Source organism: Lepidochelys kempii, chromosome 8 (genome assembly GCF_965140285.1).
Source record: "Lepidochelys kempii isolate rLepKem1 chromosome 8, rLepKem1.hap1, whole genome shotgun sequence".
NCBI lineage: Eukaryota > Metazoa > Chordata > Testudines > Cheloniidae > Lepidochelys > Lepidochelys kempii.
In genome coordinates, this window is record NC_136387.1 from 86,950,845 (window position 1) to 86,973,854 (window position 23,010).

Below are 23,010 nucleotides of genomic sequence, written 5' to 3' on the forward strand. Positions count from 1 at the left end.
ACACAAGGGTTTCTATTCCAAGACCCTTTTCGAGTACTTAGAACTTTCTCCAGTTTTTATTTTTCACAATGAATTTTCAATCTTTGGTCTCAATATTTCTTGGTGAAGTTTGAAAAGAGTGGGAGACAACTGCCACCACACATTTGTCATTATAAACATTTCCTTCTCACCCCCGCCCACCTCAGCAGCAGATGGTAGGAACTTGAGATGTAGGAAGGACTTAGGTAGTACCTAGGTCACAAATATGTTTTTCAGTGGTCAGCAGAAAATCTTTTTACATTTTGTCAAAATCTAAGAGTTAAAAAAACACGCTTTGCATGGTTACTTTTATGAATAGGACACCAGAAGAAGCGATTGATTCCACATTTCTTGAACATGCGAAACTCCTACTAATTTCATTAGATCATAGGCAGACCTTTCATTTGTTCCTTTACGGTCACTCTTATATTGTGAGAGGCCTGGGTGGGTAGACTGAGGTCAAGGAGAAAATAAAGTTCCATTTCTTCCATGTAGAATCTCGTTCCCTACCTCCAGTTTGACACATCACCATATCACATTATTTTGTTTCTGTTCTTGGAGGGATTCCGTAGGGCTTTCTCGAAATATACAGGATCACCTTTAGTGTGGTAACTCCTTTCAGACTCCAATAACCTAATATTTGGTTCTCAACATTTTTCATTCTATGGTACACCAGAAGAGGCTCTGTCCTGGTTCCATGGACTACAGTTTGAGCAACCTCAGAACAAGGAGAATTCTTAGCAAATACAAATATTTATAAACAAACAGCTTCAGAAACAGTGACAGCCCCAAAGGAAAGGAGAGAGTTATATAACACTTCTTATTAAGAAGGATCCTGGAGTTTTGTCAGTTCTAATTTCTTTATTACCTGATTTTGCTCAAGCTTAATTTTCTCCAGCTGTTATTCTTTCTCCTCTTGAGAAATATGTCTCATCTGTATCAAGTCAATCACTGTGAACATTAAGACAAAATATAATTAAATTTTTTAGATCAGGCTGGTCTAGCTAGTTCCATTTACTATCCTCAGGGGGTTAGTTTTGTGTTTTTCTGTGCCTGGGAGGAAGCAGGTGGGAGGGTAGCATATCTCTTTACATATTTTCAGATAAGGAGGCTTCCAATATTTCAGTAGGAAGGTTTTATTTTTGAGCGTAAATATTATTATTAATTGGATTGGTAATAAAAAGAAATCCAGATACACTAATGAAATAATTTAGTTGTTCTTCTCTTGCTTTGGATTTTGTGCAATTTTTCTTTTACCTCTTTATTCTTGCCTGCCTTTCGCTTCCTACCTTGTTTTGGTGCATTTCCCCAGATCTCTTCAATTATTTTCACATTTCCCTACTGGCTCTTACTTTCAAACTTTTCTACCATCTCCCCCATCCAGCTCTTTGGCCAGAGAGACGGTTGCTGTGATACAGAGTATCTTCCAAAATTCCATATCGTCTTACTTTCTTCCTCCATCTTATGGGCCTTGCATTATCACTACCATCCTACCAGTCAAAAAGAGCTGGATGCTACTCCTTGAGTCAGCTAGAGGAGCTCTTTAAGAAAGCCACGAGGTACTCTCTCCCTTACGGCTTGGTGTACTGTCCCTTTAGAGCTTGGTCCCAAATGAATATGCAAAAACACTGATGACCAGTGCAGCTCCCTGTCCTTTTGTCAGTCTTCTCTCTGTAGTCTAATTGTGTGTCTCTCTCCCCACCTTACCCCCTTGTTTAGTTTATCTTCCTCAGTCTGATTTTAGCCATGATAGATTAGCCACTGGGCCAATGGGGCCCATGCCCAGGGGTCCCAGCCAATTGGGGCACCCCAGTGCATCGCGCTCCTGCCAAGGTGCATGGTCGGGGCACAGGGGCTTCCCCCGCTCTCCCCAACCCCACCCGCAGCAGGAGTGCCAGGCAGGCCGGGGAAGTCCCTGTGCCCCAACCCCACTCCCCAGCAGGAGTGCCAAGCATGAGGGTGGGGCAAGCCCCTGTGCCCTGATGCCATTTCCCCAGCAGGAGTGCCAGAGAGAGGTGTGGGAGGGGACTGCAGGCGCAAGAGGTGGGGAGGGGCCCCCACTTGCTGTGGCCCAGGGCCCCACAAGCCCCTAATCCACCTTTGTATTTTAGGATTTATTATTGCTGCTGCTCCTGTTGGGAACTCTGGTTGGGAAGCACTGTTTTAAAAATAAATGCAATTGTTGAAGGGAGGTGGGGGCTCTGACATATAGGAAAACGTATGACTGATAAATTTAAATTCCTGCTTAGGGTGTGTCACAGGTTGACAGTGGCCCTTTTAGAGGGAAGAAGCCAGTGCACCTATGACTGGTCACTTGAACCTCAATTAGGCTTAACAGATGGCACTTGGACCCCAAAGGAAAGGCTAGTGGAGAACTGTCTGAAGGAGAACAGTAACTATGAGCTGCTAGTGAGGAGCTTAGAGAAAAGCTGTTGTGAGAACTGACCAAAGCTAGGTCCCCTCAAGAAGTGGCCCACTAGGAAAAGGGAAAGATCCAGCTTGGTCTTGGCAAGACTCCCCCGTCAGTCATCCTGGGAATTAGCTTTTTTCACCTGGAGTGCCCTCTGCAGGCTAGTGCCTCGCTGCTGCTGGCCCCCATGTCCCTCCTGGACCCATGCCCCTTGTCCTCAGGCGCTGCCCCCTGGCAGTACACCTGCTCTCAGGGTCTCCCCACCCAGGGGAACCCCCACCCACTATCCCCATCTTGCCTCACTGACTACTGCCAGTCACCATCTAGCCCCCTTTCACTGGAGCTAACTGCAGTTTGTATAAGCTAATCATCACAGGCAAGGGGGGTTTCGACTGGGTGCCTCTGCCTACCCTGGGCTGCACCCTTGCACCTTTCTGGCCTTTGACAAGGCTACAACCTGGGGCTTTTCCTCAGGTACTCTGTTCAGCTTCCCAACAGCCAAGCCCTTTGACAGAGACTGTCTGCTCCTGGTCCACTGCCCTCTTTTAAGGGCCAGCTGGGCCCTGCTTGGGCTGTGGCCACAGCTGAGGCTGCTTCTCCATTCAGCCTTCCCCAGCCCCAGCCCTCCCCCGGGGCTGCTTTTAACCGTTCAGGGCAGGAGCGGGGTAATTACCCCGCTACAGTCAGGAAAAGCTGAGCCTAGAAGCAAGATTATTGTTGCAGGAGGTTTCAGAGTAACAGCTGTGTTAGTCTGTATTCGCAAAAAGAAAAGGAGTACTTGTGGCACCTTAGAGACTAACCAATTTATTTGAGCATGAGCTTTCGTGAGCTACAGCTCACTTCATCGGATGCATCTGTAGCTCACGAAAGCTCATGCTCAAATAAATTGGTTAATCTCTAAGGTGCCACAAGTACTCCTTTTCTTTTTGTTGCAGGAGGGTGGATTCCCAGGCAGGGAGGGCTGGAGGAATGTCACACTGCAGCAGGGGGAGCCCTCTGGGTGCAGATCTGAGTGAAGGGCTGTAGGAAAAGTGAGAGGACAGGGAGACCTAGATACTGGGTCCCTGGATCAGGGACAAAAGAAACTGGGACCAAAGTGCTGTTATTGACTCTCAAGTGGATGACCTACAGAAGGGACAGAAAAAGACAACTGTTGTATCTTTGAATATTTGTTGTGGAAATTAGAAAATGGTTTTATTACAAGGTCTTTGGGTAATTTTTGTACTGGTATATATAAATAATGTCCTTAGATGGGCTTTGTAACAGGCACTATGGGAAACTATGTTCTTTTCATTGGCAAACAGCAGAGGAAACTGAGGCAGACACATCTGCTATTGTCTAGCCTACTGCTGAAGAGCACCCCAGTGGTGGCTGCTTTTCCCTGGGTGCATGTGGTTTATGTTTTTTATAAACTTGCTCTAGGGACTTCCATAGGTCAGCTTATAATTATGCATTTATGCATATACTAAATTTATCTCTATCTAAGTTGTAAAACAAGTTTTACCGAATTTTTTTTTATAAAAGAATGGATCTGATAATTAAAAAGAAGAGGAAAAACCTTAAAGGGAAAAAACGTAATTTAGCATAGCTTCCAATCACTGGCTCTAAATCAGCCCCAAACCAGTGGTGTAGTTGTTGAAGTGGAACACAGTGTGCCCCCCTCTCTTGGCTGAGGGGAATGTGGACAGTTATGTTCTGCAAATGTCAAGTATAAGGGGGTAGCCGTGTTAGTCTATATCCACAAAAGACAACAGATTAGTCTTTAAGGTGCCACCAGACTCCTTGTTGTTCTGCAAATGTAGCAAGAAAAAGGGAGCCAAACCAAGGTTTTTCAGAAGAGGTTAGACAAACACCTCTCAGGAGCACTGTTCCCTTTAAGCTGTGCACATATGTGCACGCACACAGATCCTAAACCCCACACACAGAAAGAAAAACACTGCACGCACAAAAAATGAAATACTACATCGGAGCCAGGCCAAAATATCATTTACGGGTGACTTTTGAGATTGTTTGCCCGCCATCTATCAACACAGCCAGATTCTACTACCTGGCAAGAGGGGGAAAGGAAGTTAAATTTCCTTTTTCTAAGTATTTAAAAATGACATAAAATAACATGGTGTAAAACTATTACCACAAATTGCAAATCAAAACTTTTTAAATGTATAAGCATTTTATTTGCTTGGGTGCATTTGCCGCATGGCGCACAAATTTGAACTCTGCTTCAAAAATTTGCATAGAAGAAATTTTTTGCACACATGGCCTGTCAAAAATTAGAGGGAACACTGCTCAGGAGGGACTATGTATAAGTAGATCAGGCCTTGCTGAGCGCAGGAAACTGGACTGGCTGACGTACTGAGGTCCCTTACAGTCCTACACTTCTATTTCTCTCCCCACAGGTCATGCCTAGAGGAGGGAGAAGCTGTATTAATAAGTGTGTTAAACTCCTACTGTAGGCAAAGTAGGTTACCAGGCCTAACTACGAGGTAGGACCTTTTTTTTAGTAGGAGTGTGACCAGTTAGGTTACCACAGCAGGGACTGACCTGGCAACAGCCTGGACTAAGAGCATCAGCGGCTTTACCTAAGGAGCCGGTGGCCGTGTGGAGCGGGCACGGGGCTCCCTGGATCACCCCTTACCAGGGCCTTGCGAGCTGTCTCGGGTCTGAGCCCCGCAGCGATCCCAAGGCCGACGGAGTCCCACTGCCCGCGGGGCCTCCCGGACTGAAGCCGGGACAGCCGGAGCTGCGGAAGGCTGGCGCTGTAACAAGGCTGACCGCGGGGGCGCCACCCAGGGTTACAAGGGCCATGGCCGCTCGGCTGAGCCGTGACTACCGTAGCCATGACGGGGGCCGCAGCCGGCAGCGTGCGTCCTGCCTATCTCCGCGGGAGCCCCCATACCGCTCAACGCCCCGCCCAACCCGCTCCCGGCGGCGGCGCCGACGACTCAGCCGCCCCTCGCCGGCTGCCGCTGCTCCTCCTTTCACGCCAACTTCTCCGCGCCCAGCCGGGCCGCGGGGCTCTCGCGAGATCGCTTCGACAAGATGGCGGCGCGGTCGAGCCGCTGAGCGGAGCGGCCGGAGGGCGGAGGGGGGAGGCAGACTGTCGGCTCCCCTGAGCCTGCTGCGTCCGGGCTGTTTCCCGTAGGGGATGCTGACGGGACGGGACTCGCCGCCGCGGCTCTGAGTGCCTCGTCCCCCCAGCAGCGCCTCCGGCGAGTCTCCCCGGCGGGGGCCCCCGGTCCCCGGGGCCGCCGCTGGCGATGACCGGAGAGAAGCTGCGCTCGCTGCGCAGGGACCACAAGCCCAGCAAGGAGGACGGGGACCTGCTGGAGCCTGGCGAGGAGGAGGCGGCGCCCGCGCCCGGAGGCGTCTTCACGGGGGGCCGTGGGAGCAGCGGCAAGGGCGGCCGCGCGGGGGGCCACCGCATCTTCAGCAGCCACCACCACCGGCTGCAGCTGAAGGGGGCCCCGGCCCCCGCTCCCGCCCCCCCGGGGGGAGTCAGCCCCGCCGCGGAGCCCGACAAGTGCCCGGGACACTTCCCGGTTCACGAGTGCGTCTTCAAGGGGGACGTGAGGCGGCTCTCGGCACTGATCCGCACGCAGGGCATCGGCCAGAAGGACAGTCATGGTGAGTGTTGCCCCGACCCGCGCCTGCGGACAGCAGCCAGGGCCTCGCAGAGACTTCTCCTCACCCTCCGCTCCCAGGAGAGAGCCCACCGCCGCCGTCCCTGTGCTCCGCCCTCGAGCTGCCAGAAGGACAGGCTGGCTGACCACTTTCTTTGGGAATTCCCCGCTAGCCCAGTGGGTGCACCCTCCCGAACCCACCCATCTGTCATCTACAGCCAGGGCATCTCCCAGAAAGATGGCCATGAGCAGTGGGACATAGGTTGCTTCCCAAGTTACTTTCAGGAACCCCCTTATCCAGACCCCAGACATTTGGTCAGAAGGACAGCCACGTTTCCTATTTCTTGGGGTTGCACCTCAGAAAAGCAGTCATAGTGGGTGATTCTTCTTTGAAGCTCCCCCAAACGGTGGTCCACAGCTGGGAGCATAGTGCAGAATGATAACCACAGTGCCAGGGAGAGACATTTCCCTTCCATTTTCTCCCCTGCCCAACTACCAGTACTTTCTAGGAGGAAATTTTCCACAGTGATCTGCACCCAGGGCAAAGGTTTATATGATAAACCCTGGTAAGGTCTTGGGAAGGTTCCCCACTATCCCATTCTCCATTGGATGAGGCTCTCAGCATTGATCTGCATCCATGGGATGCATCAGATGGATTGGTGGGGAGATATTTCCACCCCACTCTGCTTGTAGAGAGAGTCCCCCATTCCTTCCCATTTACCTATGTGATACATTATCTTGGCTTCCGTTCCCCTCTCTGGGGGAAAAAACCTTCCCATATATGAAACTACAGAATCAGTCAGAAAGATGACAGTGAGTTTCTTAATTTTCTTCCCCATATACTCTGGGGGGAAGACTCTTTATTCAGACACCCTGTGACATTACATTACAATCTGGACTGATGAACAGCTGTCCCCTCTCAGTTGTCTAACTTGCCTTTTACACTGCTTTGCTGTGAGAGCTACCAGTCCTGGTCTGGTCACACTAAGGGTTTGTCTATACTGCACACATTTTAGCGACATGGCTGTGCCGCTACAGCTGTGTTGCTAAAAGGCATGCAGTGTAGCCACTGTTGGCAAGAGAGCTCTCCCGCAGACAGAAAACTTCCACCCCCAACAAGCGGTGGTAGTTTTGACAAACCACTTCAAAGCTTTTCGTCAGCAAAACTTTTCTCTTTCAGGTGGGTGGTTTTTTTCACACCCCGAACAATAAATGTCTTTATTATTCAGTCCAGTGTTGACAAAGCCACAGTCTCCCTCAATAAATTATACTGCAAAAGTGCTACAGCCAGTAACCCTTGCATCACACTGCAGAGCAACACCAGCAAATTCCCAGCCCCAGACTTTCCCCCAGAAATGTACCTCTTGTACTGCCCAGCACTGTTCTGGATAATACAAGCTCATATAAAGTCCATCATTTTATTAATAGAAAACGATGTGCACAAATCCTGTTATCCCAAATGGAGCTTCCCAAACACTTCAATCCAAACACGCTTGTCTCGATAAAACAATAAAACGAGTTCATTAACTAGAGAAAGATAGATTTTAAGTGATTATAAGTAATGAAATATAAAAGTCAGAATTGGTTAAAAGAAAATAAAAGTAAATCTCAACTAATGCCTAACTTAACAAGCTAGAGGAAATCAAAGCAAAGGTCTCTCTCACCACATGTTTTAGCATTCTTACTGGCTGAACCTTTCATTCAGGATCCCTCCCCAAGTCCAAAGCTGTTTCCTTTATTCTTTAGGTGTTTTGGATGCCGTGGGTAGAGAGAAAGGAGAAATAATTTGGTTCATCTCCTCTCTCTAGCTCTTTCTCTTGTTTGCGAATCATCTCCTGCTGTGGTTCAGGAGACAGCCTATGTGGATTGGAACCCCCAGCTGTTCGTTTGTCAAGATGTAGATTTTCACCCACATCCTCTTTCCTGCCAAAGTATTGCCACTTAACCAGATGATGGTCCATTTGGTTTTGATGATACCTGGCTGAGGCACTGGATAGCCTTTTGTCTCTGGGGAACTGGTTTTGGGTGCTCCCCCCAGACTTGGAACATGTCGAGTAATAGCATACAGAGGAATCCTGTAACTTTACATGCAAAGTTGCCACACATACTTTACCTGGACAATAATGATCAGCAAGTTATGAGTTTTCAAATGATACCTCACAAGGCATACTTTGCACCAAATTTATTATAATCCTGTAAAAGAGGTGAACATAAGAGTACAGCTACTGCATGCCCACTTTAAGGACTGGTGGGATTGGGACAGTTCAGAATTTGGAGGAGAATCCTGGGGATATTGCTTCCCTAGGAGGCCTTCCTCTCATCCAGAAGCACTGGGTTAGCCAGAAGCCATGGGGTTGAGTAGAAGAATAATTACGGCCAGTTCTTCTTACTGAACCAATCTCCCTTCCATTGTGGTGAGGCCCTCATCATCTTGCCTACCCCCTTTATAGTGAATTCCTTTCAAGCTTTCCTATTACGGTTTGTCAGGATAGATCCTTTGGGGCCAGATTCTTTCCTACTTCTTATCCAAGTGGATTCCCTGACACTATTCTTCTGCTATCTCTATTTGTGGTAGTCTTGTGTGGAACCTGGCAGTTAGCGATAGACTTGCTTACTATGATTTTTCTATCTCTTTGCAAAAGTAGAATTCATTCTCTCCCTCCTTCTGCCCCACAACAGCAGAGATTGAAGCCTTTCATCCTGAAACTATTGATGTAAACCACAGGTTAGTGAGCTGCATTGTAGTGTAAGGCTGTAAAAGCTTCCAATATGTAACATCTTTTCACATGCTCATAACTTGCCGATGATCTATGTTTGTGCAAATTCACCTCTGGACATTCATCAGTTTTGGCTGGGGAAAAACTTTAAAATAGACAGAAGTGATTGAAAAATCACTTCCACGCATGCTCTAAGACTTGAGTGGAAGGATTTGAGCAGAGTTTTTTCCCAGCTGAAGGACACTCTGGATGAGTGATTGTAATGTAAACTCTTGCAAACAAAAATCTTCCAAAAAGATTCTGTAAAGTTGTGGATAGGAAAAAATAGGATATGTGGGGGGAAATATGAGGATTTCTTTTTTAATGCAAGTGTAGGGCCTGTAACTTGTGATGTACACTTTGCAAATTCTTCATTTTGTTTTTAAATAAAAAATCTTTCCTTTGCTATGATACAGCTATCATAATGTAAACAAATGTACTACTGCCCTACTGATGTAGCCTAAAAGAATACAGTTTCTAGATGTACAAGAGCAATGGCAAAGACTTGCCTCCTTCCCTAATTCATAAAGCCTGATCAAGGTCCCTAAAATACCAGTATTATCTTAAACCTGAAGTTTTCCGATTAAACAAATAGAGGATAAATCTGGAAAAATGGCAGGGAAGAAGGGGAAGGGATCTGCCTGCACTTACAAGATCTGCACGTGCCTCTAGGGAGGATGACTCTCTATATACAAATTTTAATCTACAACTTTATTCAGCCTTACAGACTCTAAGTAACTTTCTTTCTGGTTCCTTGGATAGTTGTGTAAAATAGGTTTTACTATACCAAAAGAGCTTCATTTGTTGTCAGAAGCTTGTTGTCCACACTCGCTTTATGGCTGTTTGTATATGCATTGTGGCATCATGTTAAGGGAAAAGTTGGATTTTTGTACTAACTGTTCCATGAAAACCATTAATTTGGTTTTTAGACTCCATCATCTTCATAATAGTGAATCAAAAGTGTACAAACACTTGCAGCTAGAGCCTTTGAATCTCTGCTTGTACAGGTGCTGGATTTTGCATATGTGCTTGTAAAAATGTTTTGTGCATGTAAACCCTGGAACCTAAAACACGTTTAAAACATGCATGTGCACTAGTGCTAGCTTGGATGAGCCCCCAGTGAAAGTCGGATCCTAAATGTGCAAAAACTCAATATCTAGTGAACTTCAGTCTCTTAATCTGGTCTGTCATCAGTTGTTTTATGGTGACAGGTTGCAAACTAATCTGATTTTCTCTCTTTCCAAACTCTTGCACTAATACACACAACAGCCACTTGACGTTTTCATAATCATTTAAATAGCTGTTAGTACAAATTGACTTCTTATGCATGTCAGACCCTTAATAGTTGCAAAACTATAATGATCCAGTGGCTTATTTTCCAAAGCTGGCAATATTAATTAGAACTTGTGGCATCAGATGCATGGTATACATGACAGTTTTTAGGACAAACTAAGGTGGTGGCTGCAAAAGTAAAGTGTGGAATGAGAATGAACCTGATCATTGATAGTCTGTATTTTCCATAAGTAACTGACCCTGAAGAAGAGCTCTGTAAGCTTAAAAGCTTGTTTGACTCACCAGCCGAAGTTGGTCCAATAAAAGATATTACCTCACCCACCTTTCTCTCTAATATTGTGGTATCAATACAGTTACAACAATACTCCATACTATGACGTTGTCACGGGTTCGGTATTTCATTCTCTTCCAAACATACCTCCTGCTTCTTCTAAATTGCATCAAGTCCAAGGATGTTGCATGAGGCTCCTCCTTCTTTATTTATATATACTACATTGTACTACTTCCATTTCCTCTTTTTGTATTACTCTAGTAATAGGCTGCTTAATCTCTGTCCTTTCGTGTATGTGATATCAAGCACTGTAAAAAGCAAGGTCTTACAGCCTTTTACAGTAACTTCCTATTTCATAAGTGACTTGCGTGGTGCTTCTGTTGTAGAATGGATTCTATTATAAAAGGGGTTCTCTTATAACACAGATTTTACAATAGTGTTGCATATGTTAGTGCTCTAATAGCATTAAATCAAAATTCCTTACAGTAAAGTATCATAAAAAGCTGGTTTTAGTCGTGTCATAATTTACGGTGTACAAAAAGTAAGAGTAAGAAAAGTTAATCTTACTACATGGCTGTTACAGATGGTTTCTGATTGCTACTAATTTTGCATTAGAATTTCTAAAAATGGGTAAAATTTTAGACTTTTAGTTGTCAACTGTAGTTGTAATTTAATTTAGTTGTAATTAGATTGTAGCAATCCTAACACTATTTTTTTAAAAATCTATATTATAGCTTCCCTAGACATAATATTTGATAGTACTCTTGAGAAGCCTTATTTTCAGTGCCATAATTAATAAGCCTAAGGTGACTCGCACATTTAATATGGAGTTCAATAAGACTGTTGTATGCTAGGATTGCTGACAAGCCAAAGTCAGGCCCTGTAGGTTTCTTAGATTAGGCTAAACTGGCTAGTGGAGGTGCTCTGCAAAAAGTTGTGCCATGATTGGTTTTCAGTGATAATCTGTTACAAACTAGTCACTCGTAGTTCGTATTGAAATAGTTATTCTCCTTTTTTAGGGCGGAGGGAATATTTGTTAGACGCCCTTCCGTTAAAACATTGTTGTAAGTGTGTATTGTCACTGGGTGCAAGTTTCTGTCTTGAACTTTACTTTCTTTAGTTCTTCTATGGGTTGTTACTACAATTAAGGATTTTTGTATCATCTTTCCACTGTTCGTGCTGAAATCAAACCGAATTCTTAGTTTCTTTCAGGTCATTGGTCACACCTTGTTCTGTTTCGATCAGGTCATAATTTACATGTATTCACTCTTTTTGATACAGAGCTGAAGTATTTTAGTTTCTGGGACTCAAAACTTGCTTCTTGCTTTTTTTTTCATTCCCTAGTGGGAAACTTATCTCATCTGTATCTGCTGAGTCTTAGGATCCATTGATTGCTGAGTTATCCTCTGCTTCTAATTTTGTTTTCAGATCCTTTAGGCTTAAGTTTACTTAAGAAATCCATATTTGGGGTAAGGGAGGGAGAAACAGGATCTCTTGGATTAATTAAGTTCTTTGGGGCAGGGACAGTCACTTTTGTGTTTGTACAGTGTCGTGTAAAATAGGGCCAAACCTAGCTGTGGCCTTCAGGTGCTACCACAATATAAATGTTTTAATCATGTTGTTGGTTGACATCTCCTTTCAACACTAGGTGAGGTCTTTCCAGGTCAGAACACTGACTGGGAAGCATGGGAAAAGTTTGCCATTTCCTGTACTGAACTTGTGTTGTGGTGAACAAAATAGAAGACTTCAGCTCTTAGGACTACCACCCAGAACCTTGCATGAACACTTACATTCAGGCAATAACAAGTGAACAATTTTACACACCTTCTTGCTGTTATATAAAGTATTTTTCTAAGTAAAACCTTACAACATGCATGCGCTTTTGTTTTATTTTTGGTCTTCAGTGCTCTCTTGGCTGTTTCTACAATGTTTATAGCTTATTCAGGACCCATGACTCAATTTTAATAAGCCAGTTTGTTTTTCATATCATTCCATTAGTCATATGATTGAACTTGCATTTGAAATGGCAAACGAGTATAAAAATTTCTTGCTATCTTTTCAAGCTGTCTCAACCTCAGTGCCCCTACTGGCGTAATCCGGTCCAGGGCCAGCCATGTCTTTTTTGATATTATATTCTTGAAATACTACTCTACTCCACAGCCTCTTCCCTTGTGCCCTCTTCAAACCGATTCATCACCACAGCCCCTTTTGAGAGTGTCTTATCCTGTGATAATTGTGTAGAAGATGCTTCAGTATTTTTAACATTTAAAAAAGCACTTTTGTCTGATTTAATTCATTTACTAGTGCTGTGTGCATAATATAGTATTATGAATGCTTAATTCCAAACTAAAGCATTTTTCAAGTAAATATTCCTTGCACTTTTAAGCAGTATGTTCACATTCTTAAATAAGTTTAGGAAACTAACAATCTAACTTAATGGGCTTGATTTAAAAAATAAAAGATGGGAGGGTGAGTTAAGGCCCTCAATATTTGGCCATATATCAACATACTTTTGAATGTTAAGGTGTTAGTACCATGGCTTTTAAAAACAAATTCTCAACTGTTGTTCAGTGTGGAAGATTCCTGTGCCAGCAGACTCCTATCCCATCTTCGAGCAACCCCTTTTCACTTTACAGTAGTAAAATAATGTCCTGTTTGTGCACTTCATTTAATGTTCTACATTGTTAGGTATCGATATAATTTTTTTACAATGTAACTTGCATTTCTTGCTTTTATACTACCTTTCCATTTGCTTTCACTCTTCTCATAGTAGATCACAATGTTTCTTCATTACGTTCTGTGTCTTCCTATGTTGTGCTTTGTACTGTTTCCCCATTTTCCCCTTACTTCTCTCCTTCATAACTCTCCCCCTCTACCAAACTTTTTCTAACTTATCCCATCAGCGTTCTCTCCCTCCATGCTCCTCTACTCACAGAAACATAGGCCAGGCAGCTAATGGAAAGAAGACTAAGGACCAATGTGAAAGAATGGTGGCCTTATTGTTCAAAGGCAATGCCCAGGTGAGAAGCAAAGATATTTTTCTGAACAAATTGCTGTCAAAGGTGAGGGTGCTGGGATTCCTATTAGAGTACTGTTCCTGGATTTTGCTTAAGGAACTTCAGCCTCTGTCTGATAAACTGGCTGCTGGGGAAAAAGGAGAACCTTCTCTTTTCTTACTCCAGACTTTCCTCACACTAGAACCTTCTGACTTTTGAAATTACCGTTGAGAATCTGTTACTTTACCACTCCTCTAGCTTCCTGGCTAATGTAATGTGTATATCTCATTTTTTCCTTGTTGTCCCTCATCTGTCCTATCAACCTGTTCTGTTGTCTTATAGTTGGTCTGCAAGAGCTTTGGGGCAGGGACCCCACTTGTTATGTTCTTGTACAGTGCCTAGCACAATCCTGGTCCCTGACTGAGGCTCTACTCTACTCTTCCATGATCTTTTAATTTATTTTTTAAGTCCATTTCCCTGCTGACTATGTCCAGTGACTGCATCTGTTGCTGAGAGCTTTCTCAGTCATGGATAGAATGACATTGGTCAGAGTTCTGAATAGGACTTATGTAAAGTAGTAAGACTCTGGTTAGTTTTCATTTTGTTATAGCTTGGCAAAGTGCTGAGACCTACTGGCACTAAAATGTGTATAGCAATAAGAAAAATAGGGAAGTATTTTTTTCTTGGTCTCCCTTTCTAGTTCTTATGCACTAACAAAGGTGCGATATTTGGGTAGCAAACACTGTTGGAGGACATTAAATTTCAATGAAAAAAAGTGTTGACTTCGAATTAGTGGAAAATTTCTATTATTATTAAGTTTTATAAACTACTTAGAATCTACATTTGAGACCTGAACTATTGTTGCATCCCTTTTTTTAATAGGCATTTTGCTGGCACTCATTGGTGTAATCATCTTGATCATTCTGCAAAGCTTTATAAATACTATTCAGCTATTTGAGATTCCAGGAGCCTGTTAGATCAACACAGTGTATTTAGAGTATTGGTTATACAGCTTCATAGGTGAGTGTGATACTTGACAGCCCCCCCCCCCCCCCAAAAAAAAAAAGTTGTGAGGCACCTACCCAGAGGATACTACAATCCGAATTAGCTATATAGAGCTAGGGTGATGGAGTATGGGAGGTTAAGGGTGTGACAGGATCTCCGGGGTGCAGCCTGGGACTGTGAGAGCGCTGTGACCCCTTAACTCTCCAGCCTGGGTTGTCTCTCTCAATGCTTTGCTAGTAACAAGCACAAACCCATCCAGGTGCGGTTACTGTTCAGTACAACTGCATGTGGAGCCCCACACCCAGCTAGATTGAATGAATGCTCCCAGAGTCACTCATGAATCTCAGAGAGTCACCAGCCAAATTCTCCCAGCCTTGTACCCTAGGAATATACCGTCTTGCGCTGCTCAAGACCCTTTCTTGAGCAGATAGTATAATTCTACTCTCACTAAAATGTGTATAGCAATAAGAAAAATAGGGAAGTATTTTCTTTCTCGAGCAATGCAAGTTTATTAATTGGTTTACCACTTCATCAGTGGAAAGTGGATATACACCAGCTTTTGAAAACCTGAGCAGATTTACCAAGCACTTCAGACAAACTCGCCGTTAAAGATAAAGAGTTAATCAAGTTTATTGATTACAAAAGATAGGTTTTAAGTGATTATAAGTGATGGGCAAAAAGTCAGAGTGGTTACCAAAATAAAATATAAGCACATAGTCTAAACCAGGGTCTCAAACTCAAATGACCACATGAAGACTAGTGCATTGGCCCGAGGGCTGCATTACTGACACCCTCCCCTCGCTGCCTCCGGCCCCGCCCCCACCCCTTCCATGCCCCCACCCCAACCCCTTCTCCGAAGTTCCCACCTGAACTCCGCCCTCTCCCTACCCCCAGGGAGGGGTGTGGAGTGCAGCAGGGGGTTGGGGTGCAGGAGAGGTGTGGGATGTGGGAGGGGGCTCAGGGCAGGGAGTTGAGGCCTGCCCTGGCCCCGCTCCACTCTGCTCCACTCCAGGAAGCAGCCAGAACCATGTCCCTGCTGCTCCGGCGGGGGGCGCGGAAAGGGCTCTGTATGCTGCTCCTCCAGGTACCTCCCCCGAAGCTTCCATTGGCTGCGGTTCCCTGTTCCCGGCCAATGGGAGCTGCAGGGGGCAGTGCCTGGAAGCAATGCATGGAGCCCTCTGTGTGCCCCTCCCCCTGCCCCGCCCCGTACGGACATGGTGCTGGGAGCAGTGCGGGGCTTGCGGCGCCGGGGGGGGCAATCTTGGCCCGCGGGCTGCAGTTTGCCCACCCCAGCCCGGAGGTAGGTGGGGGGCGGGGAGCTTGGTGGCCTGAAGGAAATAGCCCCGCAGGCCACGTGTTTGAGACCCCTCGTCTAAACTCTCAACCCTATGAGACTGGGCAACATCTAGATTAAGTGGGTTTTTTTCAGCCCACTGGTATTGCAGTTCATATTTCAGACTTGGGCTAGTCTCCTCTCTTGGAGTCTTTAGTCTTCTGAGAGTCCTTGTTGCTTGCAGCATAGATCGGGGGAGGAAAAAAGGCCAAGCATGAGGCCCCTATGTTCTGTTTTATACCCTTACTACATGTGCTTGGAGAACACAAATCCAGGCATGTCTGGTGGGCATTACTGAGTCACCACTAGGCAAGGTTGAGTGATTCTCCTGGTGTGGCCTTGTGCAAGTGACTCATTGCATTGTAGCTCCCTTGGTGGATAATGGCTGTTGAACACCTGTCCAGTCATTGGTTATCCCCCTAGTTTTGTTTTTGGGGAGCTAGTATCTGGGCGCTTTGCAGACCCACAGCATATTTTAGTGAGAACCATACAACACAATCTCATAACTTCATATGCATTAATGATGTACATATTTAGATGGAACAGTGGGTTTCAGCAGATTGTAACTTTTCCCGTGATACCTTACAAGGCATGCTTTATATGCAATATCACAGTTATATACAAATGATGAATTTGGGGGTTACGGGGCATTCCCTTGGGGTGTAGAGTGTCTCAAAGGGTTATAAAGATCATTGCCTTTCTAGAAGGTAAACATTTCCAGTGCCTGCACTTAGAATCTACACTCTGCAACATAGTAGGGGAAATTTTGTATGTATAATAATGTATATAGTGGCATATTTAGAGGCACTCAAGATAATGTATCTTCCTTACCCTGGTATTTTTCAATACTTAAGAAATCCCTGTCAAAGTGTAAATTTAGAACTGGGAATTTTTAATACTTAAAATTACAATTGTGTTTATTTTGTTGTTGGAACTGTCCAGAGGTCTAATTACAGTTCTCTCTTCCCTTTTTCTTTGGAAATGTTGTACTTGCTATTCCAGTTCTTCAGTAGCAGTTTATTCTTATGCTTTCTTGTAAAGTATCTAGTGACGAGTCTATTTTAAGCCTTTTAAGTAACCTGAAGGATTGACTGCCTTTAGCAATACTGTCTCCCCTGCCCTCCCCTCCCCTCATCCCAAAGTAGGAAGTTATGCGGATTTGAGACTTATCAAGTGTTGTTGATGGTCTAACTATGTTTGTTTGACCACAGAGACTTTTTTTGTTGCATGTTAAAGGAGGTTTAATATATATATAATTTAAAAATAACAGATATTGCTCTAACCCAGTGGTCCCAAAGCTTTTTACCTCCCCCCCCCATTATCCTGTCGTGCCCCTCCCCCCACCGAGGCTCGGGGAGGGGAGGGGACGTGGTAAGAGGGCCAGGGCAGCTAAGACTCCAGGCACAGACCAGGAGTGGAGCTGGGTGGTGCTCCTTCCTCGCACACCCCAAATGTTTCTCTGTGCCCCCATGGGGGTGTGCCCCGTAGTTTGGGGACCTCTGCTCTAACCAGTCGCATGGCCTTTATACTGAAGGGTGGAGTATTACATTTCACTAGCTGTCTAATTCCATACTAGTAAAACTGGTTTAGTATTGCTTCATGTCTGGAAAAAAAAATAAAACATGCTCTCAGACTGTCTAAAGTTGCTCACAAGAGTGAGTACCAATCTCAGGACAGACTGAAGAAGCAGTGCACAAACCCCAAACTGAGTTCTATATGTAGATTTCACCAATCAAGTGTGAACTCCTCAAGCGCTATAACAGGCTTAACATGGAGTCACAGAGAGTTCTTTTGGGTACTCTGGTCTATTTTGCTATCCAAGCAAGCTTTCCTTTGTGATAGATGGTCCCTTACCCCAAAAATCACAACAATATTCAGGTTACTTGCTGTTTATTACCCCAGGTCAATTGTACCTTAGATCCTATACCAAAGACAATGCTTGTAGCCAATCCTATCATAAATTAACTAAAGTTATTAACTAAGAAAAAAGTTATTTACAAGCTTAATGCAGTAAAAATACACAAATGATTTAGTCTAAGTTTCCAAAAGGGTAATAGAAGTTGCTGTAATATGCAAGCCCTATATGTTCTTTAGGGCTAACCCTGGCTTGTGCTTAGAAATCTTCTTCCCTCAGAGTTCAAGCACCATAGAGATATACAATTCCTTCTTGCCAGGAATTTTTATTCCCTTCCCCCAGAGTTCAAGTTGATGGGACTTGTCCACCTGCAGTCTCCTCTTTATGGGTATTTGGGGGAGCAATCAACAAAGCCTCTGTTCTTTAATGTTTCACAGTATCTCATTTGGTTTCAATGGGCCTTCTTCATGGGCAGGACCGAACACCTTTGTAGCAAGCCAGCATTCCGATATTAATTAATGCTCCTTTCCTGTTAGATGACTGACACAATTACAGTGCAAACACTTAATGTAACCTTTAACATGGAGTACCAAATTTTTAGATGCAGCCTCCTACAAGCATTTCATAAAGTCTAAACACATTCTTATAAACTTAACTCTATTGTAACAGTACTAACACACAGGTGAACCAGACTGATTTCCAGCTATGCATTTGTCAGCGTTCAGGGAGGCCTAGGGGCTTTGGCATGATCTGGCACCTTGTTTGGCAGCATCACACATACTCTTTAAAATTTTATCAGAATAACTTTGTGTAGTTGTTGCCCTAGATCTGCTATTCTTGATAAGATTTGAGACTTTTCAACAAATAAGTTTGGGCTATAGTTCTTTGGTTTGGGCTATAGTTCTTACTTTCCTAAAAATAGAATCAGACTTTTTTTTCCTGTTTGAATTGCTAGAAGTAAATTTCAAGGTGTAAATGACACAGAAAACTCTCTTCTTGAAACACTTTTGATGTTGATGTATATTAACACCTTACAGTTTTTGTATCAAAGGAATCATTCATTAAAAAAGAATAACCTTATAACTTTTATATATTTATGGTATCATAGGTTACATTTTCACATTGTTAAAATTAAGTTACTTATGAGCCTTCCTTGAGACACAAGAGCCAACTCCTGAAGAAAGTCTCTCATGGATTCTCGTACTGTGAATCTAATGATTTCCATTTTTTTCCACTGCAGGAAACACTCCGTTACATCTTGCTGTGATGTTGGGACATAAAGGTTGGTAAAACTACTTTAAGTATCATATGTTCTCAGATTTCTCTCAAGATTTTAGGGAAGAGAAATGGTTCAAAAAGTTGACTTAAAAAAACGATTTTAATTGAATGTGTTCAGTTACAAGTTGAGGAGGCTTTCAGGAAAAAAAGAGGATACATGAGAATAGAAAAAAACTTGAGAGACTGGGGGTAAAGATGCCGAAACCACGGTTGTAGGAGGGAGCTGAGGGATGAATGGGAGCAGGTTGGAGGTCTTTGGAAACAGGAAAATGAGCTATAATAGGTGGGCATTCACTGGGCACTCTTCTGAGAGTCTAGTTAGAGAATAGGTGGAGAAGGCTTTCCTCTTCTTACAGAGCTATCAGAAAACAGTAAGACTTGGAGGGTCATAGAATTAGAAAGGTGAGAGGAAAAAAGGCATGACCAGAGGTGCTTTTCCATCTTCACCCTGAACTAAGACAGGAAGTAGTCCTCCTAGCAGGTGGGAAAAGGTGCTGCCATTTCTTCTTGCATAGTTAAACCTCTCCAGGGGAACAGGAAGAGGAAGGGCTGTTGAAACAGGTGGGCTGCTTCACATGAGTTAGCTAAGCAACAGACGCCAGGGTGTTTTTCCCAGCTGTCTACTTGTATATCAGAAATCAGGAGAGGGGAAACTCTTGTTTAAAAAAAAAAACAAAACAAAACTAGGGGAAAAAAATCAAGGACCAGCTGAGATTAATGCTTTTGATCATTTTTAGGTAGGTTGGGTGAAATTAACCTTTTAGTTGCTTTAAAATTCCATTATACATGTGTACTAATTGTTGATACCAACATCTGAAGATGTTGTATGTGACAGGTAGCCCAAAATTTCTTAGGGAAGCTTTTTATCAAAGTTTCCCCCATAAATAGTACACTGTATACTAAGATAATCTCAGTGGGATAAATGGGTATTAACCCAGCCTGTTTCTAGATAGTTATGTCCTCTACCATTATTTGAGTAAATATCAGTGCAGTTTGGCAATTTTAAAATTAAATCAATTTCTAAAGTTTGATCTGGTTATGTCTTTAAAGAAGATTTTTTTTGGTAGTTGAACACTGGGTTGCATTGTTAATAATCAATGCTCCATGAATGTTGACTCATCCTCACAAGATCCCTGTGTAGGTAGGTATTGTCACCGTTTTAAAGTTTGTGACTTGCCCTGGGCCACATAGCAAATCATAGCATGAATTAAACTCAAGAATGCTTTGCTCATAGCCTTGTGCACTGTCCATTAGATCATGATTTCTAGGCTCTCATATACCAGGTGACTGCATAACTTTAATCTTCTTTGTTTGGTGTTTGTATAACACATCATAATTGCACCTGTTTGTGGTATTTAATCATTTAAGCACATGGAATGCTAATGGGAGAGAAGCCTCAAACATAGGTTTGAGTAAATAATGAAAGCAAAATTAAGGGTAGAAAGTAGAAGGAGGAGGCTGTATGAACTGTGTGACCATGCTATTGAAGTGTGAATGCTTTTAAAAATATTTTTTCAGCTTCTGAAAACCAAGGGCAAAATTAGTTTCTCAATTTCATTTTTATATATGTGTCTAGTAGCTCTTCTCAATATATATACTGCCTGTAAATGACCCCAAAGTGTCTGTTGTAAATAATGAGAAATGGCAAACATAACACAATTAGCCTTTGTCCATTTTAAAGTATATATTGCATGATAGCTATCATAGTTCCAACCAAAGTGAAACCAGACCCATTTTAAGAGCATTTCTGCTTCCCTTTTATTTTGGACAGTAGGGGCATTGTAGTAGAACTGGAAAGAATTCCTTTTCAGGATGCTCCTTTTGGAGCATAAGACTAAGAATATGGTTCAAATGACGTTAGCATTGTGCTGTCACTAAGACACCCTGGAAATTTTCCATTGAAACATTTATCATAGTTATTTTGGCAGGCTTTTGCTGGTGTACCAGTTAAACTGGAAGCTTATATGTAAGAGGTGGGTACCTGTGATTCTTATCTCCTAAGACTGCTTTTAAGGCAAGAGGATGTGCTCAACACATCAGCTAAGTGAACTCAGAGAAATCGCTATCATCAGAAGTGACAGATGTCTTTAGAAGCATAACCATCAAGAACATGATAGTATGCCCATTGGGAATCTGGGTTTTAGATCAATAGACATTAGAGGCACAATGCAGTTAATCTTTCTGTTTGTGTACAGTCTCTGCATCTTGAGTAAATGTAAAATGATGGTTTGAACAACATCAGTTTGAAGAAACTAGCTGTTTTGGTTTTAAATTAAATTGGGTATGCTCTCAATCATGAGATGTGATTTCAAATCTCTATAGCTAGACAGGGTTGAGCCTGGTCAGTACTTGAATGGGACAAAGAAAACCTCAGGGGTCTAGAGAAAGTGGTCTGGGTAATTCAGTAGATTGCAAAGTTCTCTCTTAACCAATGCCCTTTTTATAGCTTTTGAGGCGAGAGAAAGCTATAGTCTTGACAATTCCTGGTCATCAAGGGTGACACACTGTTTTTGTGAAACTGATGCATTGGAAACTAGGTCTGATTTGTGAACAAAATTAGCGATTGGCTGTTTCACCCATTGCTCCTACTTGGGAGGATGGGGAGAGGAGGTTGAACTGAAAGGAGTGATCTGTACCATTATGGCTGCCACCCTCACCATCTCCTGGTACCCTGGGATGCACTTTGACACCATTAGGTCTCCGTCAGCGTAATTCTGAGATGATCTGATCAGATCTGGTCAGAGAGAGAAAGGGGGACTTAGATGACATTCACCTCCAGTGGCTCTGTCTGCATTCTGAACACCACCTGGAATATGAGACTTTGGTTCCCGCTGTCACCCCACACTCTCATGTCATTTTTCTTTCCCACCTTTTCTTTTCTATTCTATTTTGTGCCTTCTGTTTAATAAAAGTTTTAGCTGGCCAAGTCTGTATGTCTCTCAGCACTGCAGTGAGCCTGTGACTAGGGGGCAGTTAACAGCAATGTTTTAAACAGCCAGCCTGACACTAGTACAAGTTTGCCAAGTCTCAGAGTAGCTGATAAGATCAGTGCTGTGCCCGTGTTTCTCTAGCAGTGAGATTGCAAATAAGAAACGTTTACAAGTCAGTACCAGAGACAGAAGCTGCATTTTCTGTCCTTGCTGTTATTTTGTGTGTGTGTGCGCGCGAGAGAGAGAAGGGAGGGGGGGGAAATCTGGATCAGACTTTAACAGCAACAGTTCCAGCCCATCTCAACTGCTTTTCTTCGGAAAGGACAATTAATTATTACCATCTAAAGACTGTCACAAGCTTTTTTCCCTATAAAACCTGACAGCTGAAGGGAAGAGGAATAAGGGTTATTTTTAAAGACCCCTTACAGAATAGTTAAAGGAAACTATAGTGTTTGCTCTAAATAAATAAACTTGTTCTGTTACAGAATGTGCACACTTACTTTTGGCCCACAATGCTCCAGTAAAGGTGAAAAATGCTCAGGGATGGAGTCCTCTTGCAGAAGCCATCAGCTATGGAGACAGACAAATGAGTAAGAAACCTTAGCTGATTACTTGGTTGATGTAAACAAAGGTCGGTCTTAGCCTAAAAGAAAAGGAGTACTTGTGGCACCTTAGAGACTAACCAATTTATTTGAGCATAAGCTTTTGTGAGCTACAGCTCACTTCATCAAATTGGTTACTCTCTAAGGTGCCACAAGTACTCCTTTTCTTTTTGCGAATACAGACTAACATTGCTGTTACTCTGAAACCTTACTTAGCCTAGGAAATGAAGTCTGTTTAGCTGTCATGAAGTGTATTACTTGGCACCTCCTGTCGACAAAGACAGTGTTAATTGGTTGTTAAGGCTCCCTCTAAGGTTGACTGCAACTAGTTAACATTTATTTAAAATGCTACTGCCTTTGTCTACCCTGGACACTGTGGTGTTTTAAAATGCATTTTCTGTCCTTTGTTCGATTATTAAAAGCCCTGTTAATTAATATCTCTGCTAAACAGTTTTCCTAGTCCTGATAGCACCAGAATGGTAGTAAGATAAACTGTATTGAAATGAAGACCGAAATTAAGTATGTTTAAGACCTTGTTTTTCAGTGAATGTGAAAACCACAAACTGACCTTTTCTAAATAAGAGTGAAATCATAAACCAAGGTAGCAATGTGATTCACTCACATTCTGCTATTCCTTCAGTGT

General features: G+C 43.3%; 2 protein-coding genes and 1 long non-coding RNA gene across 10 annotated transcripts in view; 1 reads left to right on the forward strand and 2 right to left on the reverse strand.

The window, feature by feature from the left end:
• The window catches only part of CTH (cystathionine gamma-lyase), a 50,566-nt gene extending 44,467 nt beyond the window's left edge, over nt 1–6,099 (reverse strand). For 2 of the 6 annotated variants that reach the window (XM_073357364.2, XM_073357359.2), the window contains exons 1-2: nt 4,970–6,095; nt 887–969 (exon numbers count right to left, since the gene is read on the reverse strand). The gene's annotated coding sequence lies outside the window, so the exon portion shown is untranslated. Of the gene's footprint in view, nt 1–886; nt 970–4,969 lie in introns of all 6 variants that reach the window. The other 4 variants (XM_073357361.2, XM_073357360.2, XM_073357362.2 and 1 more) reach the window with 4 other exon arrangements.
• Nucleotides 5,413–23,010, forward strand: part of ANKRD13C (ankyrin repeat domain 13C) — a 50,222-nt gene continuing 32,624 nt past the window's right edge. For 2 of the 3 annotated variants that reach the window (XM_073357354.1, XM_073357356.1), the window contains exons 1-3: nt 5,413–6,052; nt 18,798–18,839; nt 22,251–22,355. In XM_073357354.1, the coding sequence (XP_073213455.1) occupies nt 5,686–6,052; nt 18,798–18,839; nt 22,251–22,355 (514 nt within the window). In that variant the 5' untranslated portion in view covers nt 5,413–5,685. The remainder of the gene's footprint in view (nt 6,053–18,797; nt 18,840–22,250; nt 22,356–23,010) is intronic. The other variant, XM_073357355.1, reaches the window with a different exon arrangement.
• Nucleotides 16,937–22,421, reverse strand: LOC140916174 (uncharacterized). Its single transcript, XR_012160448.1, has 3 exons — nt 22,266–22,421; nt 21,472–21,569; nt 16,937–18,097 (listed from the first exon to the last, which is right to left on the reverse strand). It is a non-coding gene; the product is annotated as an uncharacterized LOC140916174 (long non-coding RNA).